This window comes from Gymnoscopelus microlampas, assembly GCF_963454915.1.
Source record: "Gymnoscopelus microlampas genome assembly, chromosome: 8".
Lineage (NCBI taxonomy): Eukaryota > Metazoa > Chordata > Actinopteri > Myctophiformes > Myctophidae > Gymnoscopelus > Gymnoscopelus microlampas.
In genome coordinates, this window is record NC_139945.1 from 33283752 (window position 1) to 33309038 (window position 25287).

At 41.1% G+C, this 25287-nt stretch overlaps 1 protein-coding gene across 1 annotated transcript in view; it reads right to left on the reverse strand.

Moving 5' to 3' along the window:
• The window catches only part of dscamb (Down syndrome cell adhesion molecule b), a gene marked incomplete at both ends in the record, with an annotated part of 217790 nt that overhangs the window by 87326 nt on the left and 105177 nt on the right, over positions 1-25287 (reverse strand). The window contains 2 exons of the mRNA XM_084064776.1: positions 524-802; positions 3965-4111. Coding sequence (XP_083920902.1) covers positions 524-802; positions 3965-4111 — 426 coding nt within the window. The remainder of the gene's footprint in view (positions 1-523; positions 803-3964; positions 4112-25287) is intronic.

Below are 25287 nucleotides of genomic sequence, written 5' to 3' on the forward strand. Positions count from 1 at the left end.
CTGTTCACTTCCGATTTTACGAGGAAGTGGTCGTAGACCCCTATCTCCCGAACACAAGGTCGCACAGGTATAAGAGTGGACCTGGATGCTGTAAGTGCATCGCTGCTCGGCAGCAGTGTTATAGCAGTGTTCAACACTTCAAATGGACATACTTTGGTGGCCATTGCTCTTATCAGCGCAACATAGGACTAGGTTTGAAGGCCGCGTAGCGCCCTGAAAATGTAGTATGTACAAAACTGTTACTTTTCATTAAATTCTAAAATAGCAAAAGTAGCAGATCTACAAGCTATGCAAAGCGACGCGTTTCCAGCTTGTCGATCTGCTACTTTTGCTACTTTTGTGTGACACCGTAGTAAGTAGGGCATTAAGAAAAAACACAAAAAGTTAAACTATGGAGATGAGAGGTTTCTGCCCGACAGCAACGAGGGAGACTTACCATGACAACAGACAGACATCACATCAGCATAACCGGCACACACACACACACACACACACACACGTGTCACTCCTCGTTAACACTCACGTTTGACGAGCAGAAGCCCCATGACTTCGGCGTTGCCGTAGCTGTTCCACACCTCGCAGACGTACGTCCCCGCGTCGCTGGGCTGCGCACTGTCTATCAGCAGCCCCGTGATGGTCTGCCGGAAGCGGCTGTCAGGCTCCAGGGGGCTGTTGTCCTTCAGCCAGCGGTACTTGGGCCCCGGGTAGCCAGAGGCCTTGCAGGGCAGCTCCACGCGCTTGTTGATCATCACCTCGCGACGGTCGAAGCCATCCAGGATGCCCGGCTCGGCGTTGGTGGGATCTAGAGGAGAGGAGAGGAGAGGAGAGGAGAGGAGAGGAGAGGCATTAATTAGTGCTCAGAGCTGCCAGAGACTTGACCAAAACAATGTGATATTGATTCTTGTGGTCAAGATTCAATTTTATTTAGATATTGTGTGTAGGCCTGTGTGTGTGTGTGTGTGTGTGTGTGTGTGTGTGTGTGTGTGTGTGTGTGTGTGTGTGTGTGTGTGTGTGTGTGTGCGCGTGTGTGTGTGTGTTATGGAAGGGAGAAAAGTGTTTTACATTTTGGTATTTATGGGTGATTCAATAATAAAGTTTGAACATGTAACCGCTTTGTAATTGTTTGATAATTTAACTGTTTCTCGTGTTCAGGATGACATCCCCTACCTTGTGAAAACGCCAAAGCCGACTAAAATGTCAAAGAACTTCTGTCATATAGAAACGTTGTACGTATTGCATCCCTGTTTAGTCCCTCATCTGTTACAGCTATCTGTTTGTGTATGTAGGCCAGTGTATGTGCCCTACATACAATAAACACCATACCATATTTCCCTTGGTGTGCAGTCCTGTTGTTATTGTTATCTATGCCAGGCCAAAGGCTGGGGACGAAGATTACTGTATGCTTTCACTCCTGCATGTGTGTGTGGGCATTCATGTGTGTGTTTGTGTACAGTATGTACAGTATGTGTGTGTGTGTGTGTGTGTGTGTGTGTGTGTGTGTGTGTGTGTGTGTGTGTGTGTGTGTGTGTGTGTGTGTGTGTGTGTGTGTGTGTGTGTGTGTGTGTGTGTGTGTGTGTGTGTGGTGTGTGTGTGGTGTGTGTGTGTGCGCGTGTGCGCGCGTGTGCATGTTAGAGGGTGGCAACCCGAACTGAGCCCTGGCCGGACGCATATTTAAACTAGAAAAAGTGCTCCTCGGAGCACAGGTCTCCGCCAGGTCAGGTACGTTATTGTGGCCTCCTGGTGGCGCTATAATAGGCCAATGTGAAATTGGCCCATTTATTCTTAGGTCGTTCACGGTAATCGGACACTGCATTCATGATTTGAGGCATTTTGTTCCAAAAATGTGTTTTGCTAAATTAGACCTGCTGGTGGCGCTATAACAGGCCAATGTGAAAAAGGGTGGCATTTCTTCCTTGGCCTAGTGGGAATGTGTTAGTGAAATTTCACGGAAATCGCAAGCTGCGTTCATTTGAGGCATTTTGTTTAAAACGGGACCAATCCTGCAAATTTTGGAAGCCAACCTTAGCCAATGAGGATGGAATATGGGAAATCGGACAGATCCGTGTTGATCACATGACTATAGAGATACTGTGTACCGATTTGCATGACGTTTGGATAAAATCTGTGGGAGTAATATAAAAAAATGGGTTTTGCACAAATCGGCCTCCAGGTGGCGCTATAACAGGCCCATGTGAAAAATGTGAGGCAGAGGTTCTGAATTGGCATCCAGGGAGTGTGTGTGCACAGTTTCGCAGCGACCGGGCCAACGGTGCCGGACATAAGCTGCTAACACACGGACAGGACACACGGACACACACACACACGGACGGACGGACTGAGGGTAAAACATACTCTCTCGCCATGCCTTTCGGCCTGGCGGAGACAAATATGGATTATGTTGTTGATATTGAAAATAAAGTGTAACAATTAACACATGGGGTGCCAAAACCGTATATATACGGCTTTGCAAAATGTGCAAAAAGTGACGCGGAGTGCCAAAACCGTATTCATGCCCACACCTGTTGTGTTATGATAATGAGGGGGAGGGTATATTTTTACTATGTCACTAAAGGGCTGTTTTTCTATTGGCACGTTTGACCCTCAAGGTTTCAGCCTCCAGGTAGAACTCAAAATAGTCAGAGAAGACATAAAACACCATAAAAACACCACACGCTTAATGAAGTTCTATCAACCTCATAGACACATGAAAAACAGAAAAAGTGCAAAACCATGGCACCACCTCTTTAACTAATTCGGCGGAAGTAACATTATCGTTACACCCCTGCCCGACCACTCCGGTCTGCCGCCTCGGGGCGACTGACTCCCTCGCCACTCAACGGTCCTTCTGGTCGATCGACACGGTCACGACTTTTTTCTGTTCTGGCCCCACAGTGGTGGAATGAACTTCCCACTGATGTCAGGACAGCAGAGTCACTGCCCATCTTTCGCCGCAGGCTGAAAACCCACCTCTTCAGGAAACACTACCCTTCCTCTTTGCCTGGCCTACTTGTTGTTAACTAGTTGTAGGAACTATTGTTGTATTGTTGTATTGGATCTATTAGCTCATTTGATTTGGCTATTTTATCTCATGTGTTTAGGAAAGTAGATGATATATTGCACTTTTACCTTAGCGCTAGGTATACTCTTGGTTGCTTGTTTTTACAGGAAATGCACTTAAGACCTCTGGTGATTAGTAGTTTCGTTCCCTACCTATGTTGAATGAACTTATTGTAAGTCGCTTTGGATAAAAGCGTCTGCTAAATGACTGTAATGTAATGTAATGTAATGTAATGTTTTCTCACCGTCAGTTGATGCTTCATATCCATAAGAGTAAAACCGCCAGGGTCATTTATTTGACGCGATATTAAATACGTCTATGGGGATTCAGAATGGGGGTGGAAAACCGCAAACCAGGTAGACAAACCTAGGATGTGTAAATTACGTCAGACTGTAAGTCGCTTTGGATAAAAGCGTCTGCTAAATTACTGTAATGTAATGTAATCAATGGTAAGGCAGATTTTTTATTAAAAGCGTGCATAATCTCGCAAACCGCTGGACCGATCAGTGTAAAACTCGTTGTGCATTCAGCCGGTAGGCCAAGGAAGTCACTCCAAAAATTCTAATCGGACTCATGATGGCGCTATAGCAGCCCACTTAACTGCCGGTAGCTCTTGAACCATAGGTTGTACACACAAAATGAATTTTTCCCTGGTTGCCTTGGATAATGCAATGCCCATTTCCGCCTAACTAGATTTTCTTCAAAACACACACAATACGCTACTACTCCTACAGATTTTGTAAAACATGCAGAGATATGAGCTCTGCACAGCTTCCCTTTTCTTGTGTCTACTTTCAACTATCTATCTACTGTACAGTATGTGCTTTGAACTCTGCATTTGGTAACGAACCCTGTGTGTTCCTGGCAACTGAAGCGATTGTGAGCCACCAGCCTCCCTCCACTGACCTGACACGATGAGACGGGCGCTGTTGCTCTGCCGGGTCTCGCCGGTGTAGCGGTGTCGCGTGGTACAGCGGTAGTTGTTCAGCCCATCCTCAGGCAGGACGTCCAGAATGTACAAGGCTCCCGTGGATGTGATGAGATATCTTTGTCCTGGAGGCAGATAAGGAGGAAAGAGGAGCAGAAAGGGGAGGAGGAGGGCACAGTCAGTGGGTCTGTCTGTTAAGGCTGATTCATACTTCCTTGTACAAAAGTATAATATAGCAGATCTACAAGCTCACAACGGTGGTGTAAAGTAACTACGTACATGTACTCAAGTACTGTACTTAAGTACACTTTTGAGGATTTTTTACTTTACTGGAGTATTTCCCATTTTCTGTACTTTTACTTCTACTCCATTACATCTCAGAGCCAAATATTGTACTTTTACTCCACTACAATTATTCGAAAACTTTAGTTAATAGTTACTTTTCAGAGATAAATCATGATATTATAAAACATTATATTAATCACTTTAGCCCTATTTTATATATAGGCTATTTGAAAATAGCCGATCTACAAACTCACAACGCTTAGATCTGCTATTTTCAAACATTTTAGTACTTTTACTTTTGGTACTTTAAGTACATTTTGATGACAATACTTTTGTACTTTTACTCAAACAAATTTTGAATTCTGCACTTTTACTTGTAAGAGAGTATTTCTATATCGCAGTATTGGTACTTTTACTTATGTAAAGAAAGAATTCGAGTACTTTTTCCACCACTGAGCGTCACATATGCCATATGCGATCTACAAGCTCACAACGTGTATCCCATATGCCATATGGGATACACTTTGTGAGCTTGTAGATCGGGCTGTTTATATAGGCGCGCAACACCGGCATACGACGGGGCATAATGTCGTTAGACCAATTATTTGTTTACTAACATTGAGACTGGACGCACAGGTGATTGTTTCACGCAATCAATTCCCAACCTGTTGTTTCGGGGTGCGCTGGTTTCAGCACACCCCAACCCCCTCTTGTGTTGTGTGTTGGCTAGTGACGCGCGTCCTAGCGAGACCTGACAGAATGGGTTTCATTGAGAGCATACTGGTTGCACGCATACTGGTTCTTATCAGTGTGACGTCGTCTGACTGTTACATTTCAGGATTCAAATGAAAAAATAGCAAAATCTACAAGCTCGAAAGCTCGAGTGTGTGGTTCTGCTACTTTTGATGCCTTTGTGTGACGCTGTAGTGTGATCAAGTAGGGGAGTTAATTTACAAAAAAAAACACAAAAAGTTAGAATATGGAGATAAGAGGTTTCTGCGCGACAGCAACGATACTAGTGTCTAGAAGTCCAAAGGGAACACTTTACACTTGCACTTCAGGCGTTCAGCTGGTGCTCTTATCTGGGTCGATATGCCATGGGTGCCGCGGTAGAGGAACATTAAATGCATACATTGCAAACATGATAAGCAACAGATAGTATGGAGTACGTGGATCAAAGCCCCAGTGTCCAACGCAACAAATAATCCCGTGTCTGTTTGGAGGCCCCCCGGGATGCTACAACATGTCAGCTTCCATAACAAAGAATATATATAACTTTAAAAACATGAATGCAAATGATCCATACCATATTTAAAAAGGATGTAGCCCTCGACTATATAGCGTTGAACAGTCCATTTTGTGCTGCAGCCACACTTCCTGGTTGTAGTGAGCTAGCTGGGGGCCCACGCCACACGCGTAGGAAGCCAATCCGTCCTTGGCTGTCACCACTAGTACACGACACGCTGTAATATTATATTAATTCCGTAGATCAAACTGGGCTGAGTGGGGTTGTCAACATCTATAAGGAGAGAAACGTTCCTTGGCGCCATCATATGCATGCCCGCATTCCCGTGGGAGCAGATTGATGTCAAAACTGATCGAAAAAGCAATTTACAGGAGATTGTCTTCACCGTGCGGTGGTGAGCATGCTGAAGCCCCGTTCATACTTTACCGCGCGACGGTGACTCGTGCCAAGAATAGCCGATCTACAAGCTCACGTGTGGTGGATGCGACGCCTTGTGAGCTTGTAAATCTGCTATTCTCCGTCGTGCTCGGCGAGCGACACTGTTGCTCACTTAGACTGAAAAGTCTTAGTGAGCTCTTTATAGGGCCCGAAGCAGCCCTAACAAACATCTCTCCAATTCTGTTTTGAAAGTATTTGAATTGAGCAACTATTGGGAACAATATTCAACCGAAGCAATAAGAGTAACAAATGTATAATAAAAACATTTGATTCTATTTACAGTATCAGTTGGCATCTAATAGCTTGGAGTGATTACTTGTGCATCTATTTTCATCTTTCATGATCTTATATATGTTTTTACAATTAAGCACTATAACCCTGCAGGGTTCTAAAAAAAAATCAAATCTTTTTAAAAGTATTTAGAAAAAAATCTAACATAAATGAAAGAAGAAGAAAAAATCAGATCTACAAGCTGGGGTTGTAGATTGACTATTTTATAAAAATAAATACATTGATTTTTTAAAAGTATAAAATAGGTCTTAAGTGGTTAAGAAGATCACAGTAGCTTGTGTTGAAAATCAGTGGGCTGAGAGGAAGATGATCCTCGTCCCCCTCACCTCTTCTCAAACAAACAGCATCAGCATCACACTGATAAATCCTACTGTATGTATTCTGCTCTGCTGTACTTGACGCTACGAGGCTCTCACTGGAATGTACAGAACACGCTTCAAGCTGCAGAAACAATGTTGCTGGGCAGAACTGTCTGATTACTGGCACAGCACAAACCTATACATACCTACAGTGCATACAAACCGTGGGAACAAACAATTACAAACATGAAAACGAATCAATCAGGTTTGCCTAAATATAATTTCCTTAAAACCCTGGATTCCATGTTAACGTTGACATCACAATGTTAGACCGTTTTAATATTACTTGAGATTACTGCATTTTAACAGAGGCAAAGCATGCATAATATGCTTACATCTGATATGCATTTTGTTTTACCGATTACACATGGAAAGAAAATCAACCTTGTGGGGGTTAAGCAAATAGCGGGAATGCGGGGTATGTGTGTGTGGGGGGTTAGAGGAACAGAGGCAAAAAGTGTGCAGCTATTGTGAGGATTTGACCTAGATAGAACCAACAACAGAGTCCACCAGTTTGATATCCTGAAGGGGTTTCACTGGTTTACATGCAGCACTCTGAGACAAGCCTGCACAACCAGCAAGTGAAATCCATAAAGAGGAAGGAGTGTGTGTGCGTGCGTGCGTGCGTGCATGTGTTCATATGTGTATGCATGTGTGAAGCATAACACTGTAGTATTATGTCCCAGTGTGTGAGATTGGTGCACTGTTAATTTAAGTCTATTTAACCCTGAGAGTTAAATGGATTACATACATAACAGAGGATTTTTATGTTTTTACAGGTATATTCTTATTTTAAGGTTATGGAAACCACATACTGTACAATAAACACTCATGCTAAATATTGTTACTCTGCTATTTTTCTACAACAACCACACATGTTTTTTAGCTGTTAAAATATGCATGTTAAATTCTGCACACATCATAAGGGACAGACACAAATCTACAACAATTCCAGAGAACATAAATTCTGCTATACTAGATTTATATGTACTGTACTTGTTTTTTCAATTTCATTTTACATTATAATTTAACAAAAGAACCGGAAAATGAAGAGAATCACATCCTCCTACAGTATATTCAAAGTTAATGGAATTCATGTCCACAAAAAAGAAACCATTGCAAACACATCACATCCCCGACTGAAGTAACAACACCATTTCAGGGGTTCTGTTACAAAGCTGACCAGTCCCACATTGCTTCTCTTTCCTTTCCCCCCTCTCTCTCCTCCCCTCCGGCTTCTTCTCCATTTTGTTTCTGTACTACTGGTCCTCTGAAACCTCAGTCTGGAGTCCATCTTGAGCGAGAGACAAAATGCTATTTCTCTCTCCAGACACTGTGAGCTACTGCAATTTTCTCTGCCAGCACCTCCTCCATGCTCCTTGAATGGCTTTTAAGACGTCAACGCTCTGGTTGTTGTGTTATGAGGGGACAAAAAAAAAAGAAAAAAAGAAACAGAGTAGGCAGGACATCTTCGTAACGACCATATAGCTCTATATTCTTCAGACACGTTGTGAGATTGTAGATCTGCTATTTTAGGGAAAATATTTGGAACATTTGGACAAAATAGGGACACCAGGGTTAATGTGATTAATATACCGCAAAATGATAACCTAAGTCATATTTTCTCTTTTTTTTTGTTTTTGTTTTCATAAATATAATAAACTGAACAAAATATAGAATACATAATATTTATAAAAAATGCTAAAAATATATATTAATATTTGATTCTGTTAATTTATACATTATTTTAAGAGGGTGACAATACATTTTTCATCAAATGAGTAAATTGTGATAATATCGAACATAAATATCAAACATATCAGACAGGCAGACAGGTGGTGTTATGACACAGTGAATGCAGACAGACAGGTGGTGTTATGACACAGTGAATGCAGACAGACAGGTGGTGTTATGACACAGTGAATGCAGACAGACGGGTGGTGTTATGACACAGTGAATGCAGACAGATAGGTGGTGTTATGACACAGTGAATGCAGACAGACAGGTGGTGTTATGACACAGTGAATGCAGACAGACGGGTGGTGTTATGACACAGTGAATGCAGACAGACGGGTGGTGTTATGACACAGTGAATGCAGACAGACGGGTGGTGTTATGACACAGTGAATGCAGACAGACAGGTGGTGTTATGACACAGTGAATGCAGACAGACAGGTGGTGTTATGACACAGTGAATGCAGACAGACGGGTGGTGTTATGACACAGTGAATGCAGACAGACAGGTGGTGTTATGACACAGTGAATGCAGACAGACAGGTGGTGTGATGACACAGTGAATGCAGACAGACAGGTGGTGTTATGACACAGTGAATGCAGACAGACAGGTGGTGTTATGACACAGTGAATGCAGACAGACGGGTGGTGTTATGAAACAGTGAATGCAGACAGACGGGTGGTGTTATGAAACAGTGAATGCAGACAGACAGGTGGTGTTATGAAACAGTGAATGCAGACAGACGGGTGGTGTTATGACACAGTGAATGCAGACAGACAGGTGGTGTTATGAAACAGTGAATGCAGACAGACGGGTGGTGTTATGAAACAGTGAATGCAGACAGACGGGTGGTGTTATGACACAGTGAATGCAGACAGACGGGATTCTTCACGAGGGAGACAGATAATATGACTATAATTGTGTTGAAACGTATTGCATTGTCTCTCTTTCCCTCCAGCCCTCCTCCTCTGTCTCTCTTAATTCCTTCTGTGTGTCTGAAGACTGAACGGCTTCTTCTCGCTTTTCATTTAGCTGTGCATTGCAGATATGAACAAAAAATACTAAATAGTCCCATTCCACATAGTCCACATTTACAAATGATATTTCAGTCAGCAAATGCTGTAACGGTCCTTGAACATGAACATCATGCGAAATATATTGCCTGATGTAAGCAAGCTCACAACATGGTCAGCAGCAACGATACTACCGTCGCTGTCGGGCAGAAACCATGTATGTCCAAAAAATACATACATGGTGTTTCCATGTGTTCCAATTTACTGTTTAGTCACAAGCTCTTGTTCACCCATTAAGACCGGGAAGGGAATGCATCTGTGTCATTTTAAGATGACTTTGGGCTATTCAAAAATATCAGCTATGAGCTATGCGCTATATGCGCTATGAGCTTGTATATCCGCTATCTTTGAATAGCCAAAGAAATCTAAAAATGACACACATGTGTTCCCGGTCTTAATGGGTTAATACTATTCATTGGTTAACTTAAAGAGGCAGTGCCACTTCCTCCAAAATAATGATCATTGGGCATTATTACTATTATTATACATAGACGGTCTAGAGGAGTAATGTTGACTCCACAGAGTGTAGACAACTGAAAAATAGTGGCATATTTAAATATTTATAAAAGCCACGGATAGACCCTGTTTTGAACATGTAAAAAAAAATCAATAATAGCGAAAATAGCAGATTGTGTAGATTGGCGACTTTTGTGTCATATGATGAAGTATGAAATACATAAAAAGATACAATATGCCTAACAGCGGCAATATGAAACCGCTATTGAAGTAGCCCAGTAATTCAAACAGCCAAATGGTAGTTGCATAAAAAAATACCCGTGGCACTGGGTTTCCTGTGTTATTGCAGGCACGGAAGCCCCTTCCCTCCACCCATCCACAGGTACTGCAACTGTAAATTGAAAAAAGCCACTACTCTCCGCCAGACGCACTTTATCTAATCACCGCCACTTTGCGAGAGACAGAATCTAATACCTGCAGCGGGCTCTCAGGCTAAATAAGCCCAGACATATAGATGAGCCGGTGTCACATTATCCCTCATGGTTTCATGAGGGGGCTGAAGTCACAGAGTTGCCATTAATAGATGTCTTAGGCAAGAAAATGGAGGCCGGGCAAACCTTTCCTTCACCATTTTGAGCTGAACAAATGGCAGGATATGATACATGCTTTCCACGTTTCATTACAGAAGTTAGGCGCTGCGTCAGTATTAGCAATGGGGCCTCGGTATGGTTTCAGTATTGAAAGTTGAGTTTCACAGGACAGTAGAGTACAGTATGTCATTTAGCATACTGATATTGTTTAGGTGCTACCTGCTAAAGTACTGTTATAGAAAAGTGATTATATGAATATGAACACAAAAAAGAATCACCCTTTACTTGAATCTTCATAGAGAAGCAATGAGAATATTACGTCATACATTCACTTCTCCATAACAGTACAAAGTAAAGTGCTACTATCAGATTTACATGTACTTCGTTCCCCAAACAATGAGTGCAATATGGTGCTCCCTCTTTCTTGAAATGCACTAAGGGCTTCAGTTCATTTACATATTACAGACATTTATTGGATTCAATAACATTATTTTCACTCTGAAATGTGTATGATCTTTTGAAACAAGGACTGATTATGTGACTTATAACATTACCATTTGCATTTACGGTTTAACATTTGCCTTGTATCTACAAGTCAGGAACAAGCTGACCAAATTAAAGCTTGATAGTATTAAGGGTACTTTATGTACCTGTACACAAGACGTAACAATTAAAGAAACCTGAACCTTGATTTGAATACTAGTCCAAACACAGTTAAATACATATCGTCTCTGCTGGATGAAAACCTCAGGATTGTTACTTTTCAGGAACTGTTACTTTTCAAAAATAGCAAAAGTAGCAGAGATGCCGCGTTTCTATCTTGTAGATCTACTATTTCAGATTATTTTGTGTGATGCTGCATATGATCAAGTAGGGCATTCATTTACAAAAAGTTAGAATATGGAGATAAGAGGTTTCTACCCAACAGCGACGATATCAGATTGTGTGTCTTTAATGCTCCTCAGACACAGTGCTTAAAGAGTCGGGGGTGGGCAGGTGGCGGTGACTCAGTTCTAATTCTTTAAAGGGGATGTTAGGAGCCTGGCTCCACGGTGCACTGTGACTCAGACAGTAAGAGAGACCCAGTTTTGGAAGGGTCACCAGAGACAGAGAGATGATGGATGGTGCTGTGAATGTTCTAGGGCTGTGTGGTAACTTCTCTGGCCCAGTTCAGCTCTCCCATGTGAGTACAGGCGTTCTATTAATACCAACTACAGACAGCTGTCTATACCACACTTTACAGTACATGATGATGAAAGTCACAGCATCACGTGGAGTTCAGTGGCTCTAAACATTTTCATGTCAAGGATCCCCAAATTGATACATATTTGGCCACGGATTCCCATTTGAAATAAATGGTAAAATTATTCATAACCTACTCATCGGGGGCAGTTAGGGAGTGTCTTGCTCAAGGACACTTCCACACTAACCGAGATGGAGCCAGGGGATCGAACTGGGAACCTTCTGTGTGCCAACTGGCCGCTTTACCAGCAGTGGCTCAGGAGGTAGAGTGACTGCTCAGGTAACGGAATGTGCCTTGGGAAACAGAAGGTTCCCGGTCGATCCCCGGCTCTCCCTGGGTTAGTGTCTAAGTGTTCTTGAGCAAGACACTTAAGGGCCCTATCTTGGGCGAAGCCTTACCCGTTAGCCTACCCGCTACCAGTGAATTACGCACAAGGCAGCTGGTACTGTCCCTAAACGGTATCTTACTGCCGCACTACCGGCTATACATTATGCCGACTCCGTTATTTGAGACTGGAGGTGTGCCCGTGGCTGTGTTGTTGCACTTTCCCTAAAAGTTCTATCTTGCCCACACACGTTTTTGTAAAGCGCATAACAGATTCTAAAACCACCCGCTATGCTAAATTTGTTTAGTAGAGCGCGCCTGCCGCTGCAATGGACATGTCGGGAGTCGGCCGAGCGACACAACATTCAGAGGCTCCCTCTCTCCTAACTCTCAACGAATCCCTGTGATTCTAATTTCCCTATAATCAGCACATTTTTTTTTACAGAATTTTTATCCCACGATTTTGTAACCCATTTTTTTCACCCAGTGCCAATTGTCTATGTAATCCTGGGCGCTACACTCCCTCTGCCAGCCTAGGGAGAGCATGCCTCCTTCAATGCACGAGAGCAGCAAGCCGCTTCTTATCACCTGACAGGGGGGAGTTTCCCTGGTTAGACGTAGCGTGTGGAAGAAACACGTTATTCCAACCAGTTCCTTTCCCCTTCATTCAGGCGCCCCGGCTGAACAGGGGGAGAGTGTCAATTCCTTGTTTCAATTGTGTTTATACAAGATTATATAGTCTATTCAAAGAAGACAATGATTTGTGCCGCACGTCGTGTGCGATGCCATTCGCTCCGTTCCATTTCATTAATCCATTGCGCAGGAAATAATGAACGGATTACAAACATATAACATCCTCTATAATCAATAACATGTGGCGAATAATTATGTCAATCTAATGTGTTTTTATTCAAAGCTTGAGCGTATGGAGCAAACGTCGGGTATAGTGTCCAACGTTATGTGCCTCAGTGCGGCCGCAGAGTTCACTTCTGAATTAAGTGATTGTGAATGTGATGGTCATTACAATTTTACTGTATTCCACAAAAGTGTGACTGTTAAATCCTTTTGTCAATAAATTGTGTTTTCATCAGCAGTTACCAGTTAAGCTTATCAAAGACACAAAAAAAAATGTTTCATCTGCATTTGCTATAACCACACCAGACCATTTTGTTTAATTAATCCAGAACACAAGCGATTGCTGTAATTTAGACTTTTCTATAACCAGCAATGTGTGAGTGATAATTCTGTGTATCAAATATAATTTTATTCCAAGGCAACTTCACAGAGAGGGAGAGAGCGTAAGATTGCACTGGAGACAATGGCTTGCACAGTCTTCTCTTAAAGGCAAAGGCATCTGGCACAGAGATTGGTTTTATTAATATAACGCCAAAACCACACCTATGCATAATGTAACAGGTAGCGCAGGTGTTTTAGGGATAAGGCTGGTGTCCGAAGATAACAACCTGATCGCTATCATACTGTACCTTATTATTTTTCTCCTCATTGTTTCCTTTTATAGGCTATTCCTTATGATGTGCAACCACTCAAAGAACACAAACCACCAACGATAGAAACTATTTTACAATTAACATTACAATGTCATCTCAGTTTAACTTTCTCCAAAACATATCATGTAACGACATAGTTGTTGATCTGCTATGTTGAAAGAGAGGTTGGAGGAGTGACGACAATAAGGGCTTTACACACCAGGGCCTTGACCGTGACAAATAAATCATAAAGATTTCAGGGAAGTATTTCACATAAAATAATATTCATATACAGTATAGCTGATGCCTCATTCATACAGATTGATGCATTTATCTTCTGGGGAAAATGTTACCTTGTTCTGAATAACACTGCAGTATTTATTTTCTACAATGTATTCATGTATGTATTCATGACACAAAAATATATTTTTGGATGAATGAATTGCAGTGAATAGCATAAATGATAGCTTCAATACATGCTGAAAAACCAAACTAAATGTGCTTATTTTATGACACAGCATTGCTTGAGAACCACTACTGTTATAATAATCATAATAATAACCATAATCATAATCATAATCATAATAATCATAATCATAATCATAATCATAATAATATCAGAACAAACACAAAACAAGGTTTAATTATCAGGGGACCTTTAGCATCTAAAGAAGACTCTACTTGTGAATGCAGCTGCAGCGTGTATTGATGTGAGGAGTACAAGTGAGCGACAGTGCTGCCATTGAAGCGGTGATGAAGAAGGCATCTTTGGTTCAACCAGAGACCTGGCAGCAGACACAGAATGCAAAGAGACTGTGTTTCAAACACCTCAGTGTTCCTGCCTGGCTCAGCCTCCTTCCTCCTCTCTCCTCTTCCTGTTCTCTCCTTCTGTCAAGTGTGTCTTGAATGCTAAGAAGAGCGGCTAGCTGTGTCAGCGACACCACAATGAAACCCACACAATCGCACATGCACTTCAACTAAAAGCCTTCCTGTTCTAAAATGTTGGCCTCAAAGAGACACAGTTCTAATTTAGAAATAATAAATTACTAATTTAACTCCTAAGAGTGTATAAATGTGTGTATATTTCACCGTGGAAGAGCCCTGTTTCTCTTTTTCTTTTTTTCATATTACTTTAGATACATTTGTTAATGGTGAGGTTCTGAACTAAGTAAAACTTACCTAATGTAGTAATTCATATCACCATCCACAAAATAGCCTATTAATATGCTGTCTTTGTGTTATGCTTAAAATTTGTAATAAAAATGTGTCATTTGTAACAAGCAAGACGTTTTCTCATTGTATAGCCTATGTTGAAAGTGGAAATGAGAAATGTTACCAAAGTGAAAAATGAGAAAAAACTGTTGCAAATAGTATCACTGTAATCTACAGTCAAGTGGATTAACAGGAGAATGCACTGACATATTTTAAGGTATTGTTGCAAGTTAGCAGGTGGTCAGGGAAAACTAGAACCATTTTGTTTTGAGAATGGATTCAATAACTGGATCTGAAGGTTTAGACATCATTTATTAGATTTCAAGGATTTATGCTATATAAAACAAATAACCAACATGTTAACCAGTGGACTGAAACTATAACAGTGACATAGGTTCTTGAATTTAATTGTATTTATTTATTTTGCGGTAGTTTTCTTTTGAATTTTTTGAATGTCTGGTTGCAGTGAGTGACCAGTGGTGTTATGCCATACTTGCTTTGAATTATAGACAAATTTTCATCTGTCATAAATTATTCAGGTATATTGTAATCCATGCAAAAAATGTCCAGCTGCCATGAGATTAACTATGCATATTTAATAAGGAATCGTACAAATGAAATATGTCATCTTAATAAATCATGGGACTCCCCCCCCAGTATTTCAAAGTATCTGCTCTCTCTCTGTCTCTCTCTTTGGTCTGGGTTAGAATGCTGCACTGGTTGGAGCAGGCTGAGATTGAATCAATCGATGAGGCTTGATAGCTCAGTAGGTGGAGCACAGCTAAAACACTCACCCTACCTGCGTAGAGGGTGCCATGTCATTATTCCAACGTCCCGTTGGTCCGACTGGCCCCTAACTAACCCTATTCCTAACCCTAACCTCACACCTGTCTGAATAATAGGATGTCGGAATTATGAGCGGAGCTTGCGTAGTTTCTATCCCCACTAAGGTCACCAGTGGTGGACAATAACTAAGTACAGTATATTTACTTGAGTTCTGTACTGAAGTACATTTTTTGAGAATGTGTTTCTTTTTGCAAGCTCATCACTTTCAATTTCAAATAGAAATATTGTACTTTTGACTCCACTACAGTACAATTGAAATATCCAAACTTACAACTAAATATTATGAATGAACCACTTCAAGAAGGAAGGTTAACAAGTGATTATCTTTGGTTAAAATAAGTGTTAAATTGTCTATATTCTGACCTACACATTGCTCCATGTCTCTAATTGTATCCAATCAGGATAGAGAACTTAGTCACGATACAGATTAAACAAGTGAAATTGGAAGTGATGACACAAAGAAATGAGCAGACACAATTGGAACTGGAACAAAATAGAAATGAAGCTGATAAATGGGTACTCTCTCTCCTGATTGGCTGAAACTTAGTCACCAATCTGAAAATGTATTTTCTGTTTATTAAAGAGCTGGAGAGACAGGGAGACCCCTGTTACTGAACAACCACTCCATAGCAATGATTACTATCAGAATATAGTGCTTTAACCTTTCAACAAAAAAGGTTTTGTTTTAAACAAAAAATATCACTTACCCTACCTTTAAGCCCTACAATAACAGGAACTTGCATATACATTATGCCATAGAGCACAAACTGTAAGTAAAAACCCATTGAAACATTGTGCTAGAGAAACTTGGAAATTACACACTTGATACTGTACATCTACTAAATATAACTGCACAGGAGGTTATGACATTACTATAAACATTAGTACAGCCACTATGGTCCACAAATCCCAGTGGGCGTGTGATTCTGACCTCTGTGTGCTACGTTCTTTGCCTCAGACTGGATATACTGTAATAAATTTAGATTTCACATTTTAGGCATTTTGTGTATGGTCAGTGTTCAGAGGTAGACTGGTGTGCTGTCAGACAATTAAAGTCTAGCTGTGTCTTGGGATTTTGTGTTTTTTTGTAAATGAAGGCAGCTACTTGATCATACTACAGCGTCACACAAAAGCATCAAAAGTAGCAGCTTGTAGATCTGCTTCTTTTGCTACTTTTGAACATATGAGGTTTCCACCCGACACACAATAATTCCTAATAGAAGTAAGGATTTTTTTTTTAAATTACTAAATAATGTCAGTGCTTTGTGTGCACTCATTTCCCAATACAGATGCCAAGTTCTATGCCATAAAAATATAGTAATCGCTAAGAACATAATCGATATTGCAGCAGCCTTATCTACAACTGATGGATGCAGGCAGAATGCAGTTCTAAACTGCCAACCCGCCCCAAAAAGTTGGGGGTTGAAAATACTGTAGCTCTATGTAAAGCAAACCTCTATGAGAACATTACCTTCAATTAGATCAACTGCAGTACAACGTTTTAGCTAGTTAACCCATTCATCTACAAATGTCTTTTCTGAAAAACGTATGTTTCTGTTTCAGTGGTTCTCAAACTTTTTCATGTCAAGGACCCCCAAAATTAATATATTAATGTGTTTGGCCGCGGACCCCCATCTCAAAATATTTAGTTCCAGGGACCCCCAGAAGCAAAGACTTGAGTTACAAATGTTCGCTTTAAAATATATATATTCAAAGATTTGCACACATTTTCCACGATAAAAAAATTGCAGATCTACAAGCTCATAAGCTCTACAAGCTCTACAAGCTCATGAACTTGCATATCTGCAATCCTTGAACAGCCTAAGAAATCTTCAAATGACACAGATGCTTTCCCAGGTGTCTTAATGGGTTAATGAGTAACATCTTTCTACAGCCAATCAGCGAGCTAAGAAGCTACATCATTTATTTAACCCTTCTACAATACAGTGGATGTGCAATCTTTAACCACTTAAACCCCAGCATCCGTATTGTGGGGAAAGCTTTTTGCAGAAAATAGCCGATCGACAAGCTTACAATGCATCGCAGCACGAAGCGTTGTAAAGCTTGATGATCGGCTATTTTCAGAAAGGACACTAGCATAGAGCCTAGCATAGAGGGTTCAAGTTGTTCAGAAACCTCAGTCTGGCCCGGATCGCTGACCTAGCGGTCCGGGTACATGTAACTCTAATGTAGCCTTACAGGCAGCGCATCGCGGGTTCGAGTCCCGTTCCCGGCGATCTTTGCCGCACGTCTCTCCCCATCTCTCTCTCCATATTTCCTGTCCATCTCCACTGAACTGTACACTATAAATAAGAAAAAGGCCCAAAAATATATATATATTTAAAAAAAAGAAGAAACCTCAGTCTATGGCAGGCGACACTGTCAATTGTTATGGCAAATTTATGCTTCGTCGCACGACGGTGTTGCGTGCCTAAAATGTTGATGTCCTCACAAGTAGAGTAATACAAACACGAGTAATACAAACACGTGCGTGCGTGCGTGCGTGCGTGCGTGCGTGCGTGCGTGCGTGCGTGCGAGTGTGTGAGTGTGTGTGTGTGTGTGTGTGTGTGTGTGCATGCGTGCTCGCTCACCATGTGCAGCAGGCTGCCATCATAACCTAATTATTGCTGCAGCTTAACAACTGCAATTAGCACATTTCCATCGGACGACACTAATTTGTAAATTCCATTCCCTCACCATTCAGCCCCAACAAATGAGAGACAGTGAGAGAGAGAGAGAGAGAGAGAGAGAGAGAGAGAGAGAGAGAGAGAGAGAGAGAGAGAGAGAGAGAGAGAGAGAGACTTTATTCTTTATTGAACTACTGGTGATGCTAAATCCATATCTACAGAGCTGTGGGAAATTGCTTATGGTAATTGTGGTTATTGTAAAAACTTAGCTGGAGCTTTAATGAAATTTCACATTTTAATCATTTGTTTTGTTTTATATAGTCCACGTTTGCTGCCTTCTCCCCCAGGGAGCCTGTGGATGTTTGCTCATTTGACGGCTGGGTAAAATGCCACTCCCATCCACAAGCCTCCCTCCCTCACATAAATGAAATAGTTCCAACAACCAAAGAGTTTCCTCTAGCTCCATAAACAATTTATTTCTTTCTATCTATCTACAGAATCATCTGTATCTATCTATCTCAGTGGTTTTCAAACTTTTTCATGTCAAGGACCCCCAAATTGATATATATTTGGTCGCGGACCCTCATCTGAAAAGATTTTATGCCAGGGACCGTCTATCTATGTCTATCTGTCTGTCTGCTTGCCTGCCTTTCTTTCTCTTTATCGATCCAGTCTTCAACATTTCACTACATTAGTAACTGAGTATTTTCCAAATAACAACACGATAGCAGTGCAGCAATAACATAGAGAGATGAAAACTTCTACGATGATGAGTGCATTAGTACATAGGCTACACACCAGTATGCCAGAGAAGGAGGAAAAACAATCTACCATCCGCCATTTTGTAAACACAAGGCTGTCTGTTATCCATTGCTTTTTTCTTCCCAGTCCTACATGGAATTGTGCTGACTTCATATGTAGCCTACACACCTTAAGGACATTAGTATAAAAGGATGTCAGGAGCATGTCTGCCCCTCTCTCTACCTTCCCCCCCCCCCCCCCCCCCCCCCACCCACCCACCCTCTCTCTCTGTCTCTCTTCCTTCCTCCCTTCTGTCCTGGCTTTCTGTTGCCCTCTCTCTCTCTCTCTCTCTCCCCCTTTCATCCCTCCTTTCCTTTCATCCTTCTGTAGTCTCCGCTCCCTCCCTCCTTCTCATTCTCTCTACTCACGCTCTTCAATCTCTTCTCCTCCCTCCTTCCCCTCCTCCTCCTTATCCTGCGTCCCACCCAGAAATCGTCGCTGTCGGGTGGTGGAAACCTTGTATGTCCAAAACAGTTACTTTCCAAGAAATGGAGAAAAAAAGAACCGCTGTGTGTTCCAATGGATCTCAATGTAATTATTATTTAGTCACAAAGCTCTTGTTAAAGGAGTAGTTCACCCAAAAAAACACTTTTTGTTTGTTTTTGTTGCATTCTTAAGCCAATAATTTGATGACCGGTGGAATCGGTCATCAAATTATTGGCTCAGGAATGCCACAAAAACAAAAAAATCTCCATGCATTCAAGGCGTCATGAGGCATGTAAATTGATCATTTTGGGGGTGAACTACTCATTTAAACCTCTGGTTCAATATAAAAAAAAACACAGGCACACTTGACCGATTTCACTTTCATAAAAAAAAAAAAAAACGGAAGTACCGAAAATAGCAGATCTACACGCTCACAGCGCGTCGCAAAGCGAGCTTGTAGATCAGCTATTTTCGCCACTTTTACACAACACTATTGCGTGACACTATTGCGTGACACTCTTCTACGATGACGCAGGTCATTCATTTACAATTTAGGCATTTAGCAGACGCTCTTAATCCAGATCGACTTGCAGTAAAGTAAGCAAGAAACACAAGGTAATACATCAAATGCATAGAGACAGCAATTTAGGATCATACAGTAGGTAAACCAAGAACCAAGAATCTATCATCAGCCTAAACATAAAATATCAAAAATAAATACATTGAAACTAATACAAACTATAGGATGCCAGCCTTGCCAGGTCAACAAATGAACCTGGCATCTCTCTAAATAACATGCAATCTACTTGACATTTTAGCCTTTGCATAAGCCTGCATGGTTCAAGGCTAGGTCAAGTGCTACGGAGTCTGAAGAGGAGAGTCAATTTAGGAACAAAACTATAGAAAGTTGAAATATGGAGATACAAGGTTTCCACCTGACAGCAAAGAAATCCCCCCCTCCCTCTCCTCCTCCTCCTCCTCCTCCGCACCCTCCCCTCCCCTCCTCTCCTCTCCTTTCCTCTCCCCACAACCCTCCCCTCCCCTCCTTGCCTCCCACCCACCCAGAGATGCACACATACACACGCACGCGCACGCACGCACGCACGCACGCACGCACGCACACACACACACACACACACACGCACACACACACACACACACACACACACACACTTTGACTGATAGGCCCACAGATGGGTCTGGACAGTGTGTCTGAGGCCCTGGGTTTTAATAGGGTTCTGTTCCCAGTAATTACGCAGACACAATTTGATCAGCGCGGGACTAAGTATCTTCATCTGAGGGAGATCGGGGGGAATTAACGCTGATGTAATAAGTACAATTTGTCACTATTAAGACAGAGGTGTTGACAGGCAGCCCCGCGTTGTCAGGGGCAACTGATGGCTCTGAAGCCTCGACACTGTATGTGTGTATGTATGTACTGTATGCTTCCACCCCCCCCCCCCCATAATCGATTCATTATGCTATACGCCACACAGGCAAATGCATACAGAGATACAGATACAGTACAGTCAACATGCATGTGCCTTTATGCATGTACAGTAGGTTATTCACACATACTGTACAGCGTTTCTTTTCTTTTTCTCCTTTGTACTGTACATAGTGTTTGTATTTATTTATGACATACTATTGTGCTATTTTTTATGCTATGTTGATCAATTGAATACATAGGTATAGGACCACAATGGAAAAAAGTCCCCAGGACTGTTCTGTTATCCTTTTAGCCTTAATGTCTGACTGTACCACGTACTGTATAGTGTGTATCGTCGCTGTCAGACAGAAACCTTCGATCTCAATTTTCCATATTTTTCAATGTTTTTTCATAAATTAACGGAATCTTTCATACGTTGTCGTATGACAGTGTCACATTGATAAAAGTATAACGGAAGCTCACAATGCAGTGACCTTGTAGGTTTATTTGAGCTATTTCAAAAATAAGAATATTGAACATTTTTCCCGCCTATGATGACATGCCCAAAATAGGGACACCAAGTTATCTGTGGGTTTCACAAATATTAGATTTGACCAATGAGAAGCATGTGACTAAATAATCGGATCCAGGTTTTTTTTCGTCTTCCCCATTTCCTGAAAAGAAACGGTTTAGGTAAGGACATACAAGGTTTCCCGACGGAGACGATAAAGACTCCCACGAATACAAAAGCTTTCGTGCACACATGAAAAGGCTATCTCCCCCCCTCCCCTCCTCCCCCCCCACACACACACATTGTGCTATGGTCCTGATGTGACTGCATAGTGACTGTTGGAGTGCCATGGTGACTGAGTGAGTGCTGCCTTCAGCTGCCCTCGTCCGACACTGGGGGGCGCACTCACAGCAACACACACAACCACCTCTGCTCTGCATTTTAGACACAGCAAAGAAAAAATCCTCCAGGATTTACACTCTTGAGTCAAATGAACCACTTAAAACTGAGTTGTTTCCTTCTACACTGAATCTCTTCTCCGCCGAGAAATAGCAGATCTACAAGCTCACTACGCGTCACAATATGATGCTGCGTTGGGAGCTTGTAGATTTCTCTGCAAATGTTCTCCCCTAGAATAATAGCGCGGGCTGGGGGAGCAAGTGGTTAAATTAACACAGAGGATTTTGTTGCTGTGTACTAATACACAGACACACATAAGAACACCCACATAAACACATGCACATACAATCGCACACACACACGGTATAAACACACAGCCATGTGTGCAGACACACCCATAAATGCGGGTACAGTACACACACACACACACACAAGCATACGCACGCACACGCACACGCTCACACTCAAACACACACACCACACACACACACACACACACACACACACACACACACACACACACACACACACACACGCACACACACACACACGCACACACACACACACACACACACACACACACACACACACACACACACACACACACACACACACACACACACACACACGCACACACACACACCCTGCCAGCCAGACCCAGCAAATCCGCCTACAGCCGCAACAATACCATCGATCCATGCACACGCTCTGGGCTCAGATATCTCCAGTATCAAGCTGTGGGTCAATCGCCCTGCAACACACAACACAATCTTCCACACAATCTTCCATTATTTTCTAATCCATGTCAACAAAAACTATGGCAAATGGAAAATGGCTATGGGGGTCTGCAGCGATCTACAGTAATGAGCCCCTCTGCCTGCCATGTTCTCGGGTTTACATTTCTGTTTACCTGTACGTACACAAATTACAAAAAAACAAACAAACAAAGGATCTGAGGGAAAAAAAGATGTACGAATAGATGGGTATATACACTATAAATAATACAGTTGTTGATCACCATAGAGAAAGCAAGAAATCAATCTAAACTAATAACCGTGAATTGTATCACTGTGTTATTTTCAAGCTTGTAGATCAGCTATTTTCGCCACTTTTACGCAATGCTATTGCTTAACACTGTTGTATGACGACGCAGGTCATTCATTTACAATTTACGATTTAGGCATTTAGCAGAGCGACTTGCAGTAAAATAATCAAGATAAACACACGGTAATATATCAAATGCATAGAGACAGTGTAGTGCCACAGTAATCTAGGATCATACAGGTAAACCAAGAACCTAGAAACTATCATAAGCCCAAACATATAATACATATTTTCTAAATACATTGAAACTAATACAAACTATAGGATGCCAGGTCTACAAATGAACCTGCCATCTGTCTAAATAACATGCTATCTAATTTACATTTTAGCCTTTGCATAAGACTGCATGGTCGTCAAGGGGTGTTCACTCTCCATTCCGACATCTCACCACTCCGACTAGTGGCTTCCGCGTGCGGTTAGGGTTAGGGTTAGAGTTAGGTATAGGGTTCGTCAACGTCGGAAAGGCGACATGTCGGAAAGGAGAAATGCACCCTCGTCAAGGCTAGGTCAAGTGCTACGGGCTGAGGTGGAGTCTGAAGAGGAGAGTCAATTTAGGAACAAAACCATACAAAGTTGAAATATGATATAAGGTTTCCACCTTGACACAAAACAAATTCAAAATGATTCAATAATGCTCAATACTTTCAAGATTTTAAAAACATATTTCAAAAATAGCAGATATACAAGCTCGCAGCACAAAGTGACGCGCTGTGGGATTGTAGATCTGCTATTTTTGAATGGCCAACATATAAATGGATAAAGTAGTTAAAATGATTGTGATGCTACAGTAACTACTTTTGCTGTCATAGTGACCCATTAGCAAATTTTAATATAGAATTTGAAGATCAGAGCAAAAAATATATAAATAATATAAAATATAATATAATATAAAAATATAATATAAAAATATAATATAAATATAAAAAAATATATAAGTTTCTTAGATAGAGAGGAAAATAATATTGTATGCTTTGAATTCATATTTAGTTGTAGGTTACCCAACAAATGAATAATGGTGGTTTTGCTCCACCAATAATTTTGTATGAATATTTGAATAATACAGTAATTATAATCTAAACTATGAAAAATAAACTAAAATATTACAATAACATAACAGTCCTTTCTTAATCAGTCTGAACAACTACTCTCACTATTGTTGTACTAAAACATGAATAGCGATTAAATGTAATAAAATATGTTTTCTCTTGAGAGATCTCTAGCCAGACCAGTATTTTTTTTTGCTATTATTTGAATGTTGTTTTTTGCTTTTCTTTTTTTGCTTTGTTGTTAAATTCTTGGAGAACTGAAGATGAGGGAAATCTCCTCTTTTTGTGTGGAGAGAAGACCCACGTGACAATAAAACTTGAGTTTGATTGAATTTCACATAATCCATCAACTGTCTACCATCACCATGCTGTCACACCATTACATCTGTATGCACAGCTAAACATTTAGATGTAGTTTAAACACGTATCCTCACTTTCTCAACATCATTTTGTTTTGCATCACAACGTGATGCTTTTGTGAGCTTGTACTATTTTCACTGGAAAATGTTAGATTTCTTTTATGTCAAGATTTCAATACAGCAATGCACTGACATTAAAAACAACATTTACTTTGTAGTTTGTACATTGAAAGTACTTTTTTAAAAGCATGTATTTTTGAGAACGTAATTAAGTTAATTTAACCCCAGTACTTTAACTCAAGTACACATTTGACAGAGTAATATTTTACCAGGAGTATCTTTATTCCACCACTCGAGTCCATCAAGTTTAGGAGGGTTTCCCGGCCTACGCTACAACACCATAAACAGTACCATAAACACCATATTGCTGTCGGGCAGAAACCTCTTATCTCCATAATCTAACGTTTTGTGTTTTTTCGTAAATGAACCCCCTACTTGATCATTCTACAGCGTCACACAAAAGCGTCAAAAATAGCAGATCTTCAAGCTCGAAACGCGGCGCGATCTGCTGCTAAAAGTAGCAGCAGATCTGCTACTTTTTTTACCTTTGAATTTGAGTCCTGAAAAGTAACAGTTTTGGACATATGAGGTTTCCACCCGACAGCGACGATATAAATCCATCAATTGATTGCATCAGAGGGAAAAAAAAGGCAAGCTATCAAAAGTATCGACAGTGTTTGTTATGAATTATGCAGCGATCATGGAATATGCAGTTATTGATGGATGCCCTTTTAAAAGCTTTTGGAAAAGGTCAGCAAATATGCAATCCTTTTAAGATCCTAACATATATTAGAGATGCTGAGAACTCCACTACCAGACTGAAATGGACCTATTATTTCACTATTGCTATTATATTTGGATGGTATGCTCATACAAAGTGCCAAGTACAAAATAGGGCTGTATACAGTATACAGAAGCGTAAAAAACTCTTGCCAATGTATACAGTATACTTTT